At 41.2% G+C, this 19,601-nt stretch overlaps 1 protein-coding gene across 1 annotated transcript in view; it reads right to left on the bottom strand.

Moving 5' to 3' along the window:
* The window catches only part of URB1 (URB1 ribosome biogenesis homolog), a 59,667-nt gene that overhangs the window by 17,266 nt on the left and 22,800 nt on the right, over positions 1 to 19,601 (bottom strand). Inside the window, exons 15-29 of the mRNA XM_059816683.1 lie at positions 18,500 to 18,619; positions 15,019 to 15,135; positions 14,190 to 14,328; positions 12,926 to 13,096; positions 11,629 to 11,825; positions 10,837 to 11,061; positions 10,117 to 10,296; positions 8,231 to 9,086; positions 6,844 to 7,045; positions 6,462 to 6,639; positions 5,191 to 5,249; positions 4,254 to 4,447; positions 2,429 to 2,539; positions 2,274 to 2,337; positions 330 to 501 (exon numbers count right to left, since the gene is read on the bottom strand). Of these exons, the coding sequence (XP_059672666.1) occupies positions 330 to 501; positions 2,274 to 2,337; positions 2,429 to 2,539; positions 4,254 to 4,447; positions 5,191 to 5,249; positions 6,462 to 6,639; positions 6,844 to 7,045; positions 8,231 to 9,086; positions 10,117 to 10,296; positions 10,837 to 11,061; positions 11,629 to 11,825; positions 12,926 to 13,096; positions 14,190 to 14,328; positions 15,019 to 15,135; positions 18,500 to 18,619 (2,985 nt within the window). The remainder of the gene's footprint in view (positions 1 to 329; positions 502 to 2,273; positions 2,338 to 2,428; positions 2,540 to 4,253; positions 4,448 to 5,190; positions 5,250 to 6,461; positions 6,640 to 6,843; positions 7,046 to 8,230; positions 9,087 to 10,116; positions 10,297 to 10,836; positions 11,062 to 11,628; positions 11,826 to 12,925; positions 13,097 to 14,189; positions 14,329 to 15,018; positions 15,136 to 18,499; positions 18,620 to 19,601) is intronic.

Genomic DNA, 19,601 nt, shown 5'->3' with positions numbered 1-19,601 from the left:
ACACTGTATGAAAGACTGAAAAGCCCACTGACAGTGGAACCTTGGACAGTCAAATTTAACAACTGTTTAAAAGTCAAATTCTGGTCTCACATATGGCAATCTTGCAGTGCTGCACAATCACACCTGCAGAGAAGATGTGGTCTATATACTGCAACTCATTTGAAAAGTGCTCCTAAATAATTAATTCCAGCCCACCTATGAATTTAAATGCCTCTCCTGATGTAAACAAATTGCAATATATTACATGAATGCAACAAAGAAATTACTAAAGTGAAAGGCTCTTTTTCTACAGCAAAAGAAGGGTAATTCAGCAGTCTGAACCAAAGCACCTGTGATGACAGAAGACGGCGATGCTGAGGGAAAGACAGAATTGTCTTCATCATCTTTTCTCGATCTAGCAGACACAGAATCTCCTCCATGCTTGGCTGCTGCCATAGTGACTTCCCTAGACTCTTGCAAGTCTTGTGATGCTCCACAGCGGCTGAACCCCATAGCAGGATTCTTAAACATTGTTAAAAGTACAGGTATTAGTCAACAGACTGCTAGCACTGAGCGAAAAGCAATTACAGAAGATATGAATTAGTATTTAAATTTTCCCTTCACTTGTACTTATTATCCTGTGGGAACTTGCAACTAGAATTCGTTTCCCCGGCAACACCTTTTTCATCCATCCAAAAGCTTTTCAAATTCAGTCTGAGGGTGTCTCATTAACTATTTCCTACCCTGTTAATGCAAGTCAGAACTTATGTTCTCAGAAAAAATGCTTTTTTATTTAAGTTATAAATGCAGGTTAAGTATGATAGCAGCTGCATGAAGAGACAGTGATCAAGACCTGGTCAGACAAGGTTGTCTCAAATGCAATTGATATTTCAATCCAGTATCACAGTGGTTCCGTAAAATATAAATCCTTACTCTCCTCCTCCAAGTTGCTCCTTAGACCCCACTTACTTTACCATTGTGCTTAAAGTGCTATTGATACTGTTATTTATTTTGTGGGTACTGCCAGCAGCATGCCCCACTGTCAGCGAGGCAGTTGGAGGAATGGTGTTAGGCTTCTTATCACCCAGAACCTGAAGACTCCCATTTCTAACACAAGTTGGGTTCTGCTGGGTTGCATGTACAGCACTTTTTCTGAATGTTCTCTATATTCACTCAAACTCTTCAGCGCTGGGATCAAGTCTAATCAAGTGTCCGGATACCAATTCACTTCAGGGTACAGCATGAAATTTTTTCTCCTTTTAAAAGGCTACAGAAGTTTTGGGACCTAACTACCTCTGAAATTAGTCTCCTCCTCACATAACACCCTCCCATTTGCAACCACTTTCAGTAAAGATTTATGTAGGATACAGGCTAGTGCCAGAGCCCCAGCTTCTGAAAGCCACTTCAATTACCTGCTAACAAGAACCTTCATTTGCTGTCCCCCTTCACAGGCTACAAGGATTATCTATATTCTCAGACAAAGCTAAGGGAGGTTCTTAATTCAGAGTCCAGTCCTGCTCCAACTGCCTGAGCCAGTACTCTTGCATTGCTGTTAATATTAATGCCCATACCTCAAAGACAGAAAAATGCATTTAAGCAAGGCAGACCAAAAACATCAGTGTACGTTAAGAACTAACTGTTAGCAACGGACTTCCCTGTGGACTGCTTGGGCACAGGGCCTGAAAAGAAACAATACATGGCTCTCTCTTATGAAGCATACAGATGTATAAAGGAGAGCTACAGTCCAGACTGGTGAAAGACAAGGAAGGCATTGATGCCATGTTAATACCCCAAAACTAACAATACATGTGTTAATGCAAGAGGTTATACATCACTCCTCCATTGGCATAGTCCTCTCCTCTCCAGCAAAGCACCAGAGCCGAATATCACGCATACAGGGGCAAGATCATTGAAAAGGGGAAGGGCTGTGCTGAGTGGTGAATCCTGTATCCCAAGGGACCAAGGAAGGGGAAGCAGTCCTATACTAGCAATTTGTGCTCTGGCCTTGATCTGTGATGAAATCCCTATAGTGGGTTCTTACTATGTAGAGTGAGGACCTACTGAAATGAGACAGTCCCTCACCCAACCCACAGACACCCAAAAGTTTGGGCAACACACAAGAATTACAGTAAGAATATGAAATACATAGGAAAAATACTTCCGAAAGCAACATTCACCTCTAGGTTTGACGTTGCTCACTGTTTATCTCAGTTAAAAATAAGACCCTGGAAAAATGCCAATTGTGAGACTGCTTATTTACGTGTAGTTAGTCAAAAGGAAGGTGGTCAGCTTACCTGGAATTTATAAGACTTTGATTATTCTTTTCATATAACTGAAGCAGTAGCAGTATCTTCTGATCTAAAAACCAAGATGAAACCCATAGTCAGTCACCTATGAAGATGAAAACCAGATCTAGTAGGAAGTACCTTTCCCAGGCTAACATACTTACCTACAGCACTCAGTGTAGCCCCGTAGGCACCCAGCAACACCGCAAGGTGACTGCTCTCACAGAGAGAAGGGCTGAGTTTCACCACTGTCAGCAAGATATCCACCAAGGCCTCTGAAATAAACACACAGCTTTAGCTTTGTTGCTCTCTCAGTTAGATAGTGTGTATATAAATACCCACACACACATATACTCTCTCTAGATGCACACACAGTACTGTACATTTTAGATCAAGATCTATCGCTATAAATGCCAAAAACCATTTCCCCAATTACACTAAAGGATGATTATGATGCATTTAATTGAAGTGGAATAACTTTTTTTGAGGAAGTTAAAATAGTCTTTCCAAGCTGGACACACAAAAGTTATTGTGAGGTGAGGTCCGCAATGTGGCATACTACCCTGCAGAAACTTTCCATGTGTATACATGTTCTCTCTGGTTAAAAAGAAGTGCTATACCCTATCCTACCATACCGAAGCTCCCTCCTCACCCAGGAAGGCATCTTAAATTAGCTCAAGAGTTGCACAGAGTAAAGGTAGACATCCCGGCAACCACGCCAAGCTACTCAAGAAGTTACAGCAAGAACTTGTAAGTTCACATCCCAGCTGCAGTAACTTATCAGAATGCTTCTACACTGTGAATTTAAACAGGGGTCATCACTGCAGAATCCAATTAGTTAGCAAGCTACAGGAACTCTGTCCTGGGGCATACAGAAATTATCCACCTTTATTTTATAACTAGTTAAGAAACAGATCAAATAAGTGATCAGGTTACTCAAAGGCAAATAGGGTATCTGTGGCAGATTCAAGACCTGAATCTAGAGTTCTTTACTCCCAGTATCTGAAAAGGCACAGGCTTTTTCCCCCAGTATCTATAGGAATATAAAATGTATGTCAAAACAAAACATCATAAAGACAACAGCCTGAATGAATGCACTCTTGACACCAAGTTTCTGAATTGCTGACATTAGCTTCAAAGAATCCATCTTGCTGCTCTACAGAAATGCATTCAAAAGGTAAAACACATACAGTATGCAGCAAAATCCATTACTTATTTTTAATTTCACTAAATTTGTGACTTCACAAGAGCTTTTTGCTCTTTTCAGGTGATTTAACACTTCAAAGTTTGTTGACATGTTGCTCACTGATATACACAGAATTTGTTATCAACATGCTGCCCTGAGAATTTCCTCCCCTTTTCTTATATGGCTCCTTCAATCACAGACTCTCAAAGCCCTCTACAGTGGGAAAAAGCTGAGGTGTATGTAGATTAAATGATTGGTTCGAGGTCAGATACATATCACTTGGCAGAGACGAAGAAACAAAGTCAATCCTACACATGAACTAGCACCCAATTTATATTACTCATGGAAAGATATTCCTCGTGAAAGGTTGCAATATCAAATACACATCAATTAAATTAACATTTTGATACAACTTGCAAAATCAACTTAAAATCTTCTGTACCTATTTCAAAATAGGTTTAAACATCACACACATTTCTAACGGAACCCATATGCACTTCAGTGATCTTACACTAACAGCCTCACAGAAACTAAAAGAATCAATTCAATATTTCAACAGGGTTAAAAAACAAACAAACAGTAGTTTTAGAAAACATAAGTGTTTAAAACTGGCAGCCATAAAATGAATGCAACATTTGGATCCAAGTAGAGGTAGAATTTAAAACCAAATGCTAATATTCTGGAATTGTTTAATAGCTCTGCAAGCATATGTAGGTGGATAGGTTACTGGATAGACAGAATATAATGCCAGAAAGACAGCATTACTAAATATAGTTAAAGGGAAGAACATCATAAAAAAATACCTCTTGTCTGGATGTTTGTGCCATCTTCTTCTCTTGACCTCAGTATGGCTGACAAAAATAGAGAGTGCTGCGTGACCATCATGTGAAGTTTGCAGAGCTTGACTAATCTCTGGCTAAGTGAGGATTCTTTCTTGTATAATAACTGAATACCAATGTTCAGGACTTTCAAAAATGCTTCATCTCTGTAGCGGTACCTTTAGAAGCAAGGATCACAGAGAAGTCAGACCCCAACGAAAAGGAAAGCTGCTTTAAAAAAATCTGTTTAAGACATGATAACTTTGCAAAGAAAGCAAACTTAGTAAAACCAAAACAAATTAAAAAAAAAGGAGAACACACGTACCTCTTTCCCTGAGCTGTTTTTTTTTTTTTTAAGCTATACTGGTATCTTAATTATAAAAAAGAAAAGAGAATCAACACGCAGTCCCACTTGCAGCTGCACCGATCTTAATAAAGGATTAGGATTTTGCCTAATAACCCTTCAGACAGCAACCCTTCAGACTAACACTTCTACCTCCACAGAAGCCAAGATTATCCTAAACTATTTTTTATTTCTTTTATTTAAATGGTTTAAAGGTAAACGATCTGATTCTGTTTTCATCTGAATTGTATTTAAGAAATACCTTAAATACAAAGAAAAGAAGTTATATAAGCATAAAGCTTCTTGTGCTGGTCGAAAAGAAGCTAGTCCAGCTATCTAGTTAGCTACGTTAGTTATGCTAACTGGAGCACAAAATCCAAATCTGCCTGCAGTTATGCAGGTTCAGGCTCCAATGAAGCCAGTGGATGTGACATAAAGTGCATCCTGAGAAACAAGGAGCATCGTCAGATCTGACTGAATTCAGGGGAGACAGGGTGTATCCAGTATAATGCAGGACAAGGCCAAGTGAACAGAACTGTACCTCCTACAGAACCTTTGGTGCATCTCAAAGTTACTTACTTGAGTCCTGTCTTCACAAAGCTGTACCAGTCATCTGGGTCCACTTCTTCAACAAAGCGCTGTCCACGCAGTAAGTAAAAACAGATGTTTACGTTTAGCACATAGAGCTTCTACAGATCATCAAGACCAGGAATTTTTGTTCAACAGACACACTAACAACATGCAAGCCAAACACTTGGGTGGGACAATCAAAGGATAACAGGGAAGAAAGCTCTTGGATACAACAATCCTACCTCCTGATTCAAATGAAACTGCAAGTCTTGTTTTGTTTGTCCTGGGAGCAAGCGAGCCTATGGGCTGTATGCAATTTAAAAGCAAGCTGGTCTGTAGCTACCAAAAAACCAGTCTTGAAACTCTTCACACTCCCCAAGCATGAAAGGAATAAAAACTCCGCAAGTCAGCGCAAGAGACTGCTACTCAGGTACTAGGTTTTTGTGTACCTACAACGTGCTTAAGCTAACCAACCTCTGCACATGGCAAACAGATATGATACCTGGGTGAGCTGGGTGTACATGTTCTTTACAAAAACTGATCTTCCCTGAAATGCTGTAAACCACAATAAACAACAGTCAGTTTTAAGAAGACTGACAGCTGCACATGCCAGCAGTCCCGGTAATGGTAGGTGCTAACTTCATCAGGCCTGCGAACACCATCAGGATGAACACTATGAGGTTGTCCCTTAGGTCCTGCAAGACTCCCATCCTCCACAATCAGTCATGTCCTAAAATGGGACAGACTCGCCATGAAGCCATAAAGAGGTCAAAGGCATTTGCTGCCTGCAGAGACTGTCATTTGTATGTCTTACATGGATCTGCCTACCTTACCGAACTACAAAAAAAACACAGTAGAGAGAATGATCAAGCAGTGTTTTTTATGACCAAAGTCCAGATTTCTATCTATGATCAACCAGATTTCTGCCACAGACTTCAGAGGGCATGGCAGGTGGGTTTTGTAGGAAATTTCTCTATAATTTTTTTTTTTATAAATAAAAACATCCACGGGCAACCTTTGATTAACTCCTGAACACTTCAAACTCTGATTTTCAAAGGGGACCGTTAGCAGAAAGCCATCATCAAGAAAAACTCAAAACTGCTTCTTAGAAATGATTAACAGGGCTAAGTTAACACTGTAAAAGCTATAAAAAGCCCACAGAAGCCATAATCTATGAAACAGAAAATAAAGTTCAATCTATATTTACCCAAGATACTAGAGCACAATAACACATGTGCACACAGTCACATTCTTGCAATGCAGATAAAAAGAAGTCTCACCAGTAATTCTTCCAGCCTCAGCAGCATGGACCTCTCCACTTCTTGCTTGCTTTCATCTTTACTGCTGTTGTACATGACAATTAACCCCTTCATGCAGGCTGATAACAGGCGTCTCCTCCAGGAATGCAACTCTTCAGAGTTTTCAAGCACTCTAGATATGGCATCTGCCACTGTCCAACTGCAGAAAGATATTTATTTATTTTTCAATGCTATAACATGCTTTTTGTATAAGCTAAAGAGGTCTTGCAGCCAAAGATTAAAGTGACAGATTTGCTGAGGAGAGGATGCTATTATTGTTGACAATATTTGCATTCACGGATACCTATCACAATGCTTTACGGGACAAACCTAGTCCTGAAACAGGGCAACTGGATTTGCCTACCTCTCATTATTTCCTGCTTTCTCAAGAGCAGCAGGAAGCTGGTCAGTAAGGTTTCGCAGCCCTTTGCTTTCTGAAGATGGTAACAACTTCGAAAGAACTTGCAGTTTCACAGTAGTCTCATGAGACACTTCTGTGTCTTGAAATACACCACAGAGCTCTTTCCACAGAGCTTTCCTCAAGACAGGTGTAACAGCTGAGACAACTGTTTGGAGAGAGTAGGGGTCACAGGTTTCACCATTTAAGTGTGTTAAGCAACAACAGACTTATAATTACAAAAATCCCAAACCACTTTTCTAATCAAGGCCCAGATTACTTAGTTTCTAGGAAATTTTACCAGGAAAATATTTCTAGGAAATTAGCAGCTACTGAGCTGGTAATCTGCTACAGAGAAGTGCACTCTGTATTGCTCCATAACACCATTAGGAACTATTTAGCATATGTACCAGACAACCACTTGCTACACAACTGAAACAATTAGACATGGGAAAACAATGCAGACCTTCAAAAGAGGGACAACTTCCTGATAAGAAGCCTTGTCCTTGCATCTCAGGAAGGATGAAACCTTACCAGTTCTTCCACCCTGCACTCAAAGGAAGTTTTCTCTCAGATCAACAGACAGCTAACAGGTACCTTATAAATCAAGTCAGTCAGACAGCAGTTTCCCCTTCTTTTCCCATTCTCTACCTTCCTGTGTGCTGATGAGATCTTTTCACTACTTGAACTTCTCCTAGATAGAGCTAGCCTTCTCCACCAACCGCTACAGTCAGCCTGTTTCTGTTGCTATTCACGTTGCTATGCAATAAGAGAAATGAAATCAAAGTGATCCTGTTCTGTCGAGTTGAATCCTAACTCGTAGTTCTGCTGGTAGAAAATTTAACAGTCTTGTCAATTTAATGCTGCTGGTGGTTTGGAAAGTTTTGGACTGCCAGCTTAGAAAGGCATTACTGTAGGAAGCTATATTTGGAGATTTATTTTAGAAGAAAGTTTTGGACTCTTACACTTGTAAAAGTGAAAGCTTACGTTCTGCAAAACCATATGGCTATGGCATTCTACTCACCAGACAGTGTTCTATCTATGCCCGAGAAAAAGTTTTTACCTCCTATACTAAACCAAGATAAGCAGAAAGACAGATTTTCACATGCACTAAGTATTAAACAAGGGCTTCAAAAGAGAAAACTAGGCAGCAGCAACTGTAAGAGTACTTTGCTTCAGTGTGACAGCCAAGCTTCATTACAGTCCTTTACCCTTTATGCTGCACAGGTGTTTATCAGAGAATCATTATAAATCAGGTAAGTAACTTTTATCACCTCTACTTATCCATGATTTTAAGGCCTATACTGAGAATCTGGCCTCCCAAATCACGCATGGGGATCAGTTGTGGCTTTACCTGCAGAAGGTCGGGTGAAATCATACTGGTCTCTGCATTGCAAATACACATTAATGAGTGGAAGAAAGCTCTCCATGTTTTTCCTGAGGTACTTTGCAGTGGCACTGCTTAGACACCACAGCTCAAACTGTAGCAGGTGAGTCCTACAGTGTTTCATCAGCGTGCCCACAATGGCAAGGGAGGTTTCTGACCTCTGGTTAAGGCAGTAAACATGCACCTCTACGCTGACTGCATGTGCAAGGACTGGCTCGCTTTGGAGAGCCTGAAGAAAAACCTTCTCCAAATCTCTGCTGGCTGATGCTGACATCAATATCCCCAAAGCTTTAATGTGCTCTGTGGATAGCAGTAGTTCTCCTCGTTGGGGCTGCCTTTGGTAGCTCTCTGTGAGAAGTTGCACCAAAATCTGTCCATAGAAGCTTAACTGTTTCCCTTTTTTAGGGGATTTTTCAGATTTCTGAGTAGTCAAGCTCATCTCAGGAAGTCGCAGCATGGTTAAAGTGATCTCCTTCAGCTGAGCTGCAGCCATGTATATGTGCAACTCCTCCAGAGCCTCCAGCTGGTGAGACTTCTTGGGAGATACCTGGCTTCTGTCTTTCCCCACAGCCTGTAGCTCTTTCAAGACACTTTTTGTGATAGCTTCAAAATACTTCGATAACACATGTTTGTGATCCATGCTCTGCAACATCGGGGCACCCGTTTTCAACAGCTGGAGCACACCAGAATTGAGGTGAGCTGACAGGAGCTTCACAGTGACAGGGTTTAAACTGTGCTGAGGAAGAGAACGTTGTTCTAAAGCCAGGAACCAACTCTCCAGCGTAGGATGTCTGAAAATCAACATGAGTGTATCTTCTAGCATCTGTAACAAATGGTTGTAACAATATCACTGACTGGATAATTATAGTTTGAGGGGAAAAAAAAAATAAATCATTCATCTGCCTACCTTCCAGAGTATGTCTATTACAATTACTGAACATGAAATTGTCTATTAACTGGTCAGAGGATAAAAATATTAATGAATTATAAGCACATAAATATCTTTCTTCCAACATTTATGATATGGGAAGCATGCCTTCACTCAAAATTCTCCACATGTCTAAGCACATTTCCAGGGAAAAACTGTATATTCTGGGGTTTGTCAATACAGTTCCATTCTAATCTCCACAAATCCAAAGAACAGATGAAAGGGGGGCAAAAATTCCCTCCTCCAAGTACATAACTTTCATAACCAGGTTTTACACAAGGCTTAGGGAATAGAATTTCTTCTGCAAAGGTGAGTGATCTCTGTCAGGACCTCTCCTGACCGTATTCCAGCTCAGGAGTGAGACTATGGATGATGCAGCTTGGTAAAATCTCCATATAGTGGTTTCGTAACTGCTAGACCATATACTCAAAGTTTGTAAGTCCTCCTCCTAGACCTTAATAGCATCTCTCTGCATCAACCTGTTTCCCTTCGATACGACTGTGAATTACACAGTCTATGATATCCTGTTCACTTCCTGCCCTTCCGAGGACCTGGCAAAAGCTACAGTAATGCTTCTACAAAGCAGCAAAATCCTATTCAAGCCTTTATACAGTGAGCGTATGACCGATGCGCTTTAATTGTAACTGAAATGCCAGAAATCCTCATGACTATTACCAAGTCACAGCACTCGCAAAGCCTGATCCCTGCTAGATCCCCTGTTCTCTTGTCACATTTAGCCAGTTCCACGTTTTGGTGATTGGTGAAAATGTATCAACATAATTTGTGCTCAAAAATCATTCATGTTTAAGATCATTTGCTTTAATTAATGGTTCAGCAAAGCTTATGACTATTTCCCTAGAGGATAAATCAGATCAAAGTTTACTAACAGGTGAGCTGCTGGCCTATGTATCAAAGGATTTGGTACCTTGTCATTTGAAGACTCCTCTGTAATCAGAGATTCCTCATCCATAAAGAGATCTGATGCCATCTGATGCTCTTCTCGTTTCTGCTGATTATTCAACTCTATCTGATTTCCCCGGCACAACAAGCTGCTCAGCAGGTCCACACAGAGGTCAACAAGGTGAGGACCAAAACTTTTACTAAGCTGTGAAAATACAGACACCTTGGAAGTTGAAAAAAGAGAAGCATGGGAGCAGAAGGATAATTATCCAACAGGAACAGAAATTAACTAAGAACCTCTTAGAATACTGCCTCTTCTGGGGGAAGGAATCACTCCCCTCTGTAGAAACCTGGTTCTAAGTCTCAGGGTGCTACATAAATATTTATAGATTTTCATCTGTACTGCGACTTTTGGTGTAACACAGGCCAATGAATTTCACTCTCTGGAGAGGCTTCTTATGGAGACCCAGGAGCTGGATTAAAATCTGGAGTTTATTTGCACTACGCACAGATCAGTAAGGTAACCCATACAAAGTAAACACAAGACTCCTCAACAATTAGAAGGATAGACATTTGTTTACAAATTAGGTGCAGGTTTGTCTGGTGCTCTATAGCCTCAGTGAGAGCCGAGTACGTGAAAAAGCTGCAGAACTGCATCCTTATGTTTTAACAGCCAAGTAATTTGTACTTGCTGCATTAAAATAAAACAAACAAACCCACAATAGCATCACAATATTGCTCTTACACTGCCAAAGTTCTCCACTGTGGATTTCAGGTATAGCAACACATGCTTTACTCCTAGCAAAAGCTGTTCAGGTGGAAGCTCGGAAGCCAAGTCTCTCAATTTTGTCTGGATATCATCTTCCAGTAAGGTATTGCCTCCTCTCTCAAAAGCTTGCTTTAGCAAAGTGGTAAATACAGAATCCAGGGCCACAGCAGGTTCTTTGCATAGCTCTTTGCGTTTTTTAAACTGTTTAAAATGGAAAAAAAGGTAAAAGAAAAATAAAGATTAATATGAATCAAAAGTTTCTTTAGCTACCTCTGTTTTGAAATGAGCTCTATGCTAAAAGCAGGACTGAACCCTCAGGAGCACATGTGTACAGTCCTGCTATCACAGGGCTAGTCAAAGGTGTCCCAGGGCAAATCTGCACATGGTCACTACTGGGCTAACAGAAAAACACAGCAATCCCTAGCACAGCTGGTCCACGCATTCCCAACCCACACCTGGGTGAACTCCAACCACTGTAAACTGGCTCCTCAGGCCACATCACACATTACGTTACACTGTGCCGGACGAGGACCTGTAGTCTGGGTAATTGTGTACAACCCTTGAGCCCTGGCTTCACTTCCCAACCGCAGCACAGACTTCTTGTGTCATTAGAGAAAAGCTCCTGATCAAATTTGTGTCCCAATGTGATCAAGAAGCAATACAGAATTAGCTTAATGTAAACGCACTTTCTGATGGAAATGTTTATACACTGTGAGGCTTTACAGTAATACTGGCTCAAGCATTTAAGTGACTTCAGGTATTCCATACCACAAGTTCCTGAGATTGCTGGGGTATCCAGAGTTTATAGTACTGGTTAAATTGGTAGAGCTGAGGATACTTAGAAACTTTCAGGGACTGCAGATCTTTATCATAGAGCTGGAACATCAAGCAGAGGGCGAGGGGTTCTCTCTGAGAGTGCAGGAGGTCAGTGAAAACAGCAACAAGATACTCTACGATGTGCGCTCCTAGAAAAGCAAAATAAAAAATTAAAACTTCTGTTGACAGAAGTAATCTGCATGAGCACAGACACTAGGGCAACCCTCTTTCCTTAAGGCCTGGGCAACAGGCCATAGAGCATAATTTAGAAAAGTACTGAATAGGATTAAAAGGTGTTTGCGATAAGCTAGACAAGTGTTCCTGACCCACCGAGGTATCAGGAAAAATCCTCCATATACTAGTTCTTGCTGAAGTAAATAATCACCCCACTTTAAGATACATGCTCAGGTTGGCCTATTTCCCTCCAGACAAGCACAGAACTAACTCTGCCTTTACTGTGTTTTGCTAAACTTGTCTGTATTTTGATGGATAAGGACCCCAGCCAAGCACCACCTAAGAGGAGAACTGATTTGTACTGAGGACAACTGCTGCCCCTGTGACTCCTCACTCCACCAAATCCTTTCCTCAAGGAGGTGGTAGAACTTTGCAACATTCACCCCTGAAGCTTCATCTCTGAAGAAGTTTTCTTGGGAAAACGCATCCATTTTCTATTCAACAGTCCAGTCCTCTCTCCCTACTGACTGGTCTCAATGGAAGAGCTGCCTACAGCCATTGAAACCACCTTTCTCTCACAATCTGCATACTCTGTGCTTAAAACACTCTGTTACTGAAGCGCAACTGCTTCCAGGCCAAGATTGTCTATGCAGGGACAGTTGTCTCTGCACTGCTCCTCAGTCCCCTCTATACCGTGCTCAGAGTCTGGGGTCAATTCTCCTCCTCCACTTCCCTGCATCTCATAGGGGAAAGGGGGGCTCTCTTTTTCTAACCTGGGCAAGTTTGTGTTCCCACAGTAGGAGCTCCCTAGAGTCAAATGGCAGTTTACAGAATGCCCACATTTCCATCCATTTTCCCTACTCCAGAAACCAAGAGCAAGTTTCTTTAGGGTCAGGAAAAAAGGACAGAAGCACCTCATAAGCTTTAATGCCTCTCTTGAGCAGGGAACACCATGGATCTGCACCTCCTCCTGCTTGCAGTGAAGAAAAAATGTCTCAAGGAGCTCATTGGGTAAGAATGATCCCACTTCCACTCCGCTAGCATAGGCAATACATAAAAACAAAAAAGTCTGTACCTGTTCCATTTTTAATCTGAAGCAACAGTATATTCCTGGCTTCTAATGCAGCAGGGACAACAGCACTGAATGGAAATGTTTGGATAATCACGTCTTCATTTAAAGTTAACCCAATTTCTTCATCTAAGCCATCACTGCCCTCAATTAGGACATCTACCATATCCAGGACATCTATTAAGTGAAGAAAAAAAATGTAAGCAGAGGATTCAGACTAACCAGAAAACAACAGAGGTAGAATCCAACAGTCCAGGAATACAAGGCAGCTTCTGAATTCCCAAAGAAGAGAAGAGGATGAAAGACACATTTGTCTAGCAATGCAACAGTAAACGCAACTGTAAAAATCACTGTCTCTTACTGTGTGCTTAACTTTACTTTTTGCCTTTCAAGACAGCTGAGCAGCTGACAGAAGTAAGGGAAGGGAAGAGGTGCATCATCTACTGCTATCATGACAGCATTAGGTAAGGACTATCAGAGTGTAACAGTGACAGGAAATGTGTATGGGGAAGTACAAAGGAAGCAGCCGCTTCCCCATTAAAAGAACATCCTGAGCAGTCCCTGAAGAGCTTCTCAGCTCTATATAGCCAGAAAACCAAATCTTGGTCATGAAAGAGTCAAAAGACAGCTTTAACATACAAAAAACATACCGTGGGTTCCATGGCTGACATTATGTCTCTGTAATACAGTCAACTCAAGGCAACTGATCCATCTGGTACTGAGTGTTAAACTACCTCAATTATCTTAGGTTTATGTACTGCAAAATCCTATGCATGGACTGTTACAGCAGAACAGCTAGCACCTGATAAGTTGTCCAAGTGTCCACATCTGCAGAATTTTGAGCTTGTCTGCAGTAGGGCTGTGACTGGTCCCAGAAAGCACAAGCAGCAAAATTCTAGCTGTATGCCTGGGAGTAAGAAAGTTCCCTGGGCACCCCAGCCCTTTCCTCCTGGATGAACAGATATGAGCAGCCCCAGGAAAAGGAACTGTAATAGTTTTCATTTTAGTTAGAAAATGCTGCTGCAGGAGCCTGAAGAGAGATTTAAAATACTGTTAAAATGGCACATCTGCATCAGAAATTACTTTTGGGGGTAAAGTGGTAACTTTGCAATTCAGACTTCTGATACTAAACACAACTGGAAAGTTGAATCCTGTAGGTTCTTACTTAAGCAGGATTTGTATAGTTATCAGTCATCAGTTTGCAGATTGTGCTAGAAAAATTTAGCACGAAGTGCTGGAATTATCTGTTGTTGAGGGAATCACCACATACCGTCAATGTGAGAGATGGGGATGCTGACGTTATCAGAGTCTTGTTTAAACATATTAACTTGGAGCGTACTGGCTTCCTGAACAACGTCTGCTGCTTTATCTGTATAAGGATAGGGGTTTGTCACCAGTTTCAACAGGATCTGTTAACAAAGGTTGAGAGAGAAACGTAAGTGCACAGGCTATTAAGTCTACAGGAACCATATCTTGTTAAGAAAGACTATGTTCTAAAAGTGGTTGGAAGCTGGGAAAGTTTTAGGAGGACAACTTCCATATACTTCTGCAGGAATCTGCCTATGGTTAGTGCTGTACATGGGACACTGGGTCTGATGGAAAAAGAAATGTCCACTGCAATTCCACACCTAAAATGCTACCACAGAGTGAGTCCCTGGAGAAACTGCAATGAAAAGGAAGCACTGGGCATTTAACATCCTGAAAAGTAAACAGGAAATGTCAACTTTTCTTGTAAAAGATTAAAATTTACTCAGGTCTGATAATTTTGGCAGGTATTGCCACAAGAAGAAAAGAGAAGATAAGAGCTAACCACCCCCCCAACCCCACCCCACCCCACCCCCGCAACACTCTACCCTTATATCAACAATGCTGTAATAACAACTTATCTTTCCGGATTTAATTTTCCTCCAAATCATTTCACTGTCCTCCCACCCAAGACAAGAAAGATGTCAGCGCTGTATAAAGAATTACAAACACTGCTTTTCTCAGAATTAATTCACTGATCTTTGACAGGTTTCTCAACAATAGCAACAAAATAATTAGTTTCCATTAATGCTATTCTTGGCATTGTTTATCCAGCTAATTTGAACAGTTGTTACCCTTTCCAAAAACTGAATCACTGCTTCCTTTTTGTCTTCTTTTGTATTATCCAAGTGTTCCAGCCAAACTGAAAGTTCCTTCCACGTGTACTCAAACACTCCGCTGTCACGTAAAACCTGTCCAGAAAACCGAAGGGGGGTAAAAAAACAAAGAACAACTAAAATACAAAACCCAAAAAAAGCACAGAACTTTTTGCATAGCAACTTCATGTTTTCTTCTTCTTGGAAAGAAAAAAAGAAGAGCAGGTTGATGAAAAGAAATATCTGCCATTCTCACCCCCTGAGTTCAAGAGGCCTTATTCCCGCTCACCAGGGCTGCTCTAACAGCGTAACAGAGGGTAAAACTGAATGCGTTTTTTACAACAACATCTCCCAAGACTGTATCATCTGACCTCAGCATAACTAGGACCAAGGCCTAGTGTCTTCATCACAGCTGTTTTGCTTACTGATCTCTCAGCAAGAGCAGTGAAAGGTGAGGCATGACTATGTTACAGGTGATGAATGAAACCCACTGAGCTTTGCCAGATGCACACAGGCACTGTAAGAAAAGAGCAAGAAGCAGTCCTGGGGCAGAGAAAAGAGGGCTTTAAGAATGACCAAAGTAGGAGGCAAAACATGGCTTACTCTCTCACAACTGGGAAAATCAGCTGAGAGCAACTTCTTTCTGCTCCTGTCTTTTCAAAGCCTCTCCTCCTCTCACCTGCTGTCTGCAGCACAAACCCAGTACAACTCCACTTGGTTTCTGCCCTCACGCTGACCGTATGTATGGGATAGATGCCATATGCACCCCACTCAAGTATGCTGCAAACACCTGTCCACCAGACTGGACAACGAGCACATGGTGATTTCGCTATGAACATTCATTCCCATGCATTTGGAATATGAGACTTCTACAAGCAGTCAGGGCGCAAGAACCTGCTTCAACACATGCTGGGGCAGTATGCATCAGATCCAGAGGCTGTTGTGCTACTTGCAGTGCTGCTCACTGCAGCAGCCTCTCTGCCACTTCATTGCTCAAGGCCTACGGTGCAGGGACACAGAGGAAGAGAGCCAGCTGCAGCACAGAGCCACAGCCAGGGACAATCCATCTCGCTGGTCCTAGCCTGCACAAGAGCCTTACGCTGGACAGCTTCAACTGAGCTAGTGTGTCCCCTGTCCCATCACATGGCCTGAAACACCAGATGTGTCCCCTGCAACGGAGGCTATAACAACACTGTCTCACATGCTGGCAAGGAAGGTCCCCCTAAGGCACAGCCAAAGGTAAGAGCCAGGATAAAGGCTAGCAGGACTTCTGGTCTAACCATGTCAAGTCCTTCTGTTGTCAGCAGTCAGTCAGTGCAAACTCCACTGAGGTCAAAGTTGCCTGGACACAGAGCTTATGTTCCCTCCACCTTAGTAAACCTTACTCTTATAATTTCAGGGGAGCAGACTATACTGCTTTAAGGGGGTTGTATGTCTTTATACCATTACAGAAAGAAAAAAAAAAGTGCCATACCCTTAAAAACAGCCTATAGAAGGGCTTCTGAAAACTACTGATGTAATACAAAAGAAAATCATTGCTAAATTAAATCTAAATCAGGTTACCTGTGCTTAAAAGAGTTGGGCAGATGGGTAAACAGTCAAATAAACGAACAGTGGGTCGTGACCACAGCAAGGTCTAGAGAGAAGCGTAGGCATACTCACGGTTGCTGTGGGCGGTGAGGTAGACACAATTTTACCACAGTCAAGTAATAGGCATTAAAATATTTAGAATTTTTTGCCCACTTCCATGCTATCTAAATTCAGGCCCTTATCTGAAGCACCTAAATTAGGAACTTGGTGACCCTATGCTCTGCCTATAAAAGAAAGAAAGGAGGAGGAGGAATGGCTGTCTGAAGGACAATCCAAATGACAGGCGATTTGAACTGCACAGTGGCAGAACCACCTGCCCCTCACTCTAAACAACAGAAGAAACCTTGACCAGCTTCCTAACTCCGGAATCTACGTTAAATGACTGTAATTACTTGGGATGAATCTGTGCCTTTGTTTCTCCCTACACACAAAATACAAAGGAAGCTATCACAGCTCATTTGCTCTACATTTACTCTGTGTACACCACCATCAGCTATAAATATAACACTGCTGCTTACACAGATCTGACAGGATAATTCATTTAAAGAAAGGAAAAAAAAAAAGAAAAAAGTATTCATTTTTAAATAATTAACTATTTTTGGCACAGTCTTGAAATAGAAATACACTTGCAGCTCTCATGAAAACAGGTAGGAACAGAACATGAAATCCAAAAACATGCCTTCTGATTATATGGCACTGTGTTGAAAAATAAGCAAAACACACTCATTAACATCTATTCTTAGCAGCCTTTCTACTGACATAACTGCCCTAACTTCACTGCTTCTGTATTCTTTTCAGAAAAAATGAAATAGACTGAATCTAAAAGGGGAAACAAGGATGAGTCAAACAGCCCACGTCTCCACTCAGCAAAAGAATCTAAATACACTACAAAAACTGTACTGGGTAGCTTTTGATTGAGATAGTCATTACTGGGAGATAAAGTTGACCTGCCTTTAATCCCTTGCAGGGATCAAGGGCAACTAAAACCTAATTCAGTCACTGTAACTTTGGTGTAGTGGTTTGGACATTACAATTGCACCGTGTGATTGAAGCTAAATGCAGAAATTAAATGCACAAAGCTGTATACAAATGTGTATGCCACTATTACTACGGGACACTGCACAAGGAGCCCTGTTCAGGGCTTAGAACAGCTTTTTGGATTTTCTCTTGGGGGGACAGTTGTTTGGTTGAGTTTGTTTTTAATGTAGGTCTCTACCCCTACTTAGATAACTAAAAGATGCCCAGTTTTAAAAAGATACTAGAACTGACAGCCGCTGGTGCCCTCAAGAGATTTGTAGTTGATCACCACTTCTGAAAAGTCAGGTAAGTTATTTAAATGCACAGAAGGGGATTTTAGTTCATTTTTAAGACAAGAGCACTCCTTGCATCACAGCTTGTATCAGACTATAACAAACAGGACTATTTTGCAAGGCCACGGCAAACTAGCTAAGGCTTTAGGAAGGCTAGAGTGATGAAGTACAGGCTAAATACATGAGGATAAGAAAGAAAGATCAAAAATAATCTCTTGATCAATGTCAAGACCTTTACAGGTACAAACTACATCGGTTTATTACGGTACCAGAGTTAATTCAGCCTAGGAGGGGTGGGCAAACATTAAAGACATTTTCCTTACTCTTTCATCAACTGTTGCAGCAAATTCAGTTGACAGCATTTACTTTCACAGAATATTTAGCTCATAGGTAGTTATCTTACAGCAATTTCCAAGAACAGTCACAGAAAACAGGAAAGATGACTGTTAGCCACACAATTATGCAGTAAAGGTATCTGCTTTAAGAAAAATTTCAGAACACAGAGATTTTAGACCAATGGGATATACCGAATATCCCGATATTTCAGACCAAACACTTACCTTGATGATCAGGTTTTTAGTTGAAATTTTCAGATGAGAATGGTTACTTGTAACAAACATTTTCATCAGTAAATAGAATACTGATTTTTCACCAGATACCTTCTCTGTCTCAGAAATGTCCTAAAAGAAAAATATATTAAAATTCCCCTGGTACAGCAACATTGTACAGGATTATACTGCACTGAAGCAGATATGTAATGAAAGTATATTATTTTACAGACCTGTTCAAAAATACCAAGGCCAGCAATGAATGGGATCATTTATACTACTTCACATTCAGTGAACCAGGAAGATCAGTATAATGTTTTTTTGGAAAGTGGAAGAGGAGAGGGATAACAGAAACAGCAACTAATGCAAGGGTCCAAGATAAAGCCACCTTCCTCCCCAATCATCCATCCTACTTCTATTTCTGTTATCCCCAGGAGTTCAGATTTCCTACAAGTACTGTCTGAATAAGAAATATAATCATTTAAGAGACTGATCCCCAAAGAACAGGAAAACAATGCAAGTCACAAGGATGCCAAACGCTATCTGAACATCAAATTACAATGCTTCAGCCACCTCCCCTGCTTTTCTCACTGACTTGCATTTGATGTCTAACAACCGTAAGATTCTAACATTGCCAGATTTGGCTTTTTTCTTTTCTGTTAAAACCTGTCTATACTAGAAGGGCAAAGCCACAAGAAAATACTTTAGCCTGCTTCCAGGTTTTCCTTTGCTTGCTTTTAACTCTCCTCAGTTTTCCTTTATGGCCAACTGGAAAGGACAGAAAATCTCCTACAAGGCAGGGTCACAGTCACAACACCCATGGCTCTCTCTGCTTCCCCCCAAACTTAGGTCCACTCTTCTCTCCAGACATGAAAAGCAGGCTCTCTACAGCTATCTTACTTTACAGGCCTGCTGTAAAGAAGAGAGTAGGGGCCCTGAAGGTTTCCAGTAATTATGGAGAGGAGGGATAGCCTTAACAAATGCCAGAACCTTCCCTGGGAATGGGTGGGATGGCTCCCATCAGCAGTTCATTTCCTCGGTCTGAAATTTCAGGCTTTCCAGACAAGTGGAAACCAGCAAATTCTCACTCTTAACCCTCTCCAAGGACAGGAAG

Source organism: Gavia stellata, chromosome 1, assembly GCF_030936135.1.
Source record: "Gavia stellata isolate bGavSte3 chromosome 1, bGavSte3.hap2, whole genome shotgun sequence".
Taxonomy (NCBI): Eukaryota; Metazoa; Chordata; class Aves; order Gaviiformes; family Gaviidae; genus Gavia; species Gavia stellata.
Note: the sequence above shows the minus strand (reverse complement) of the source record. Positions and strands in the feature narration are given on the sequence as shown.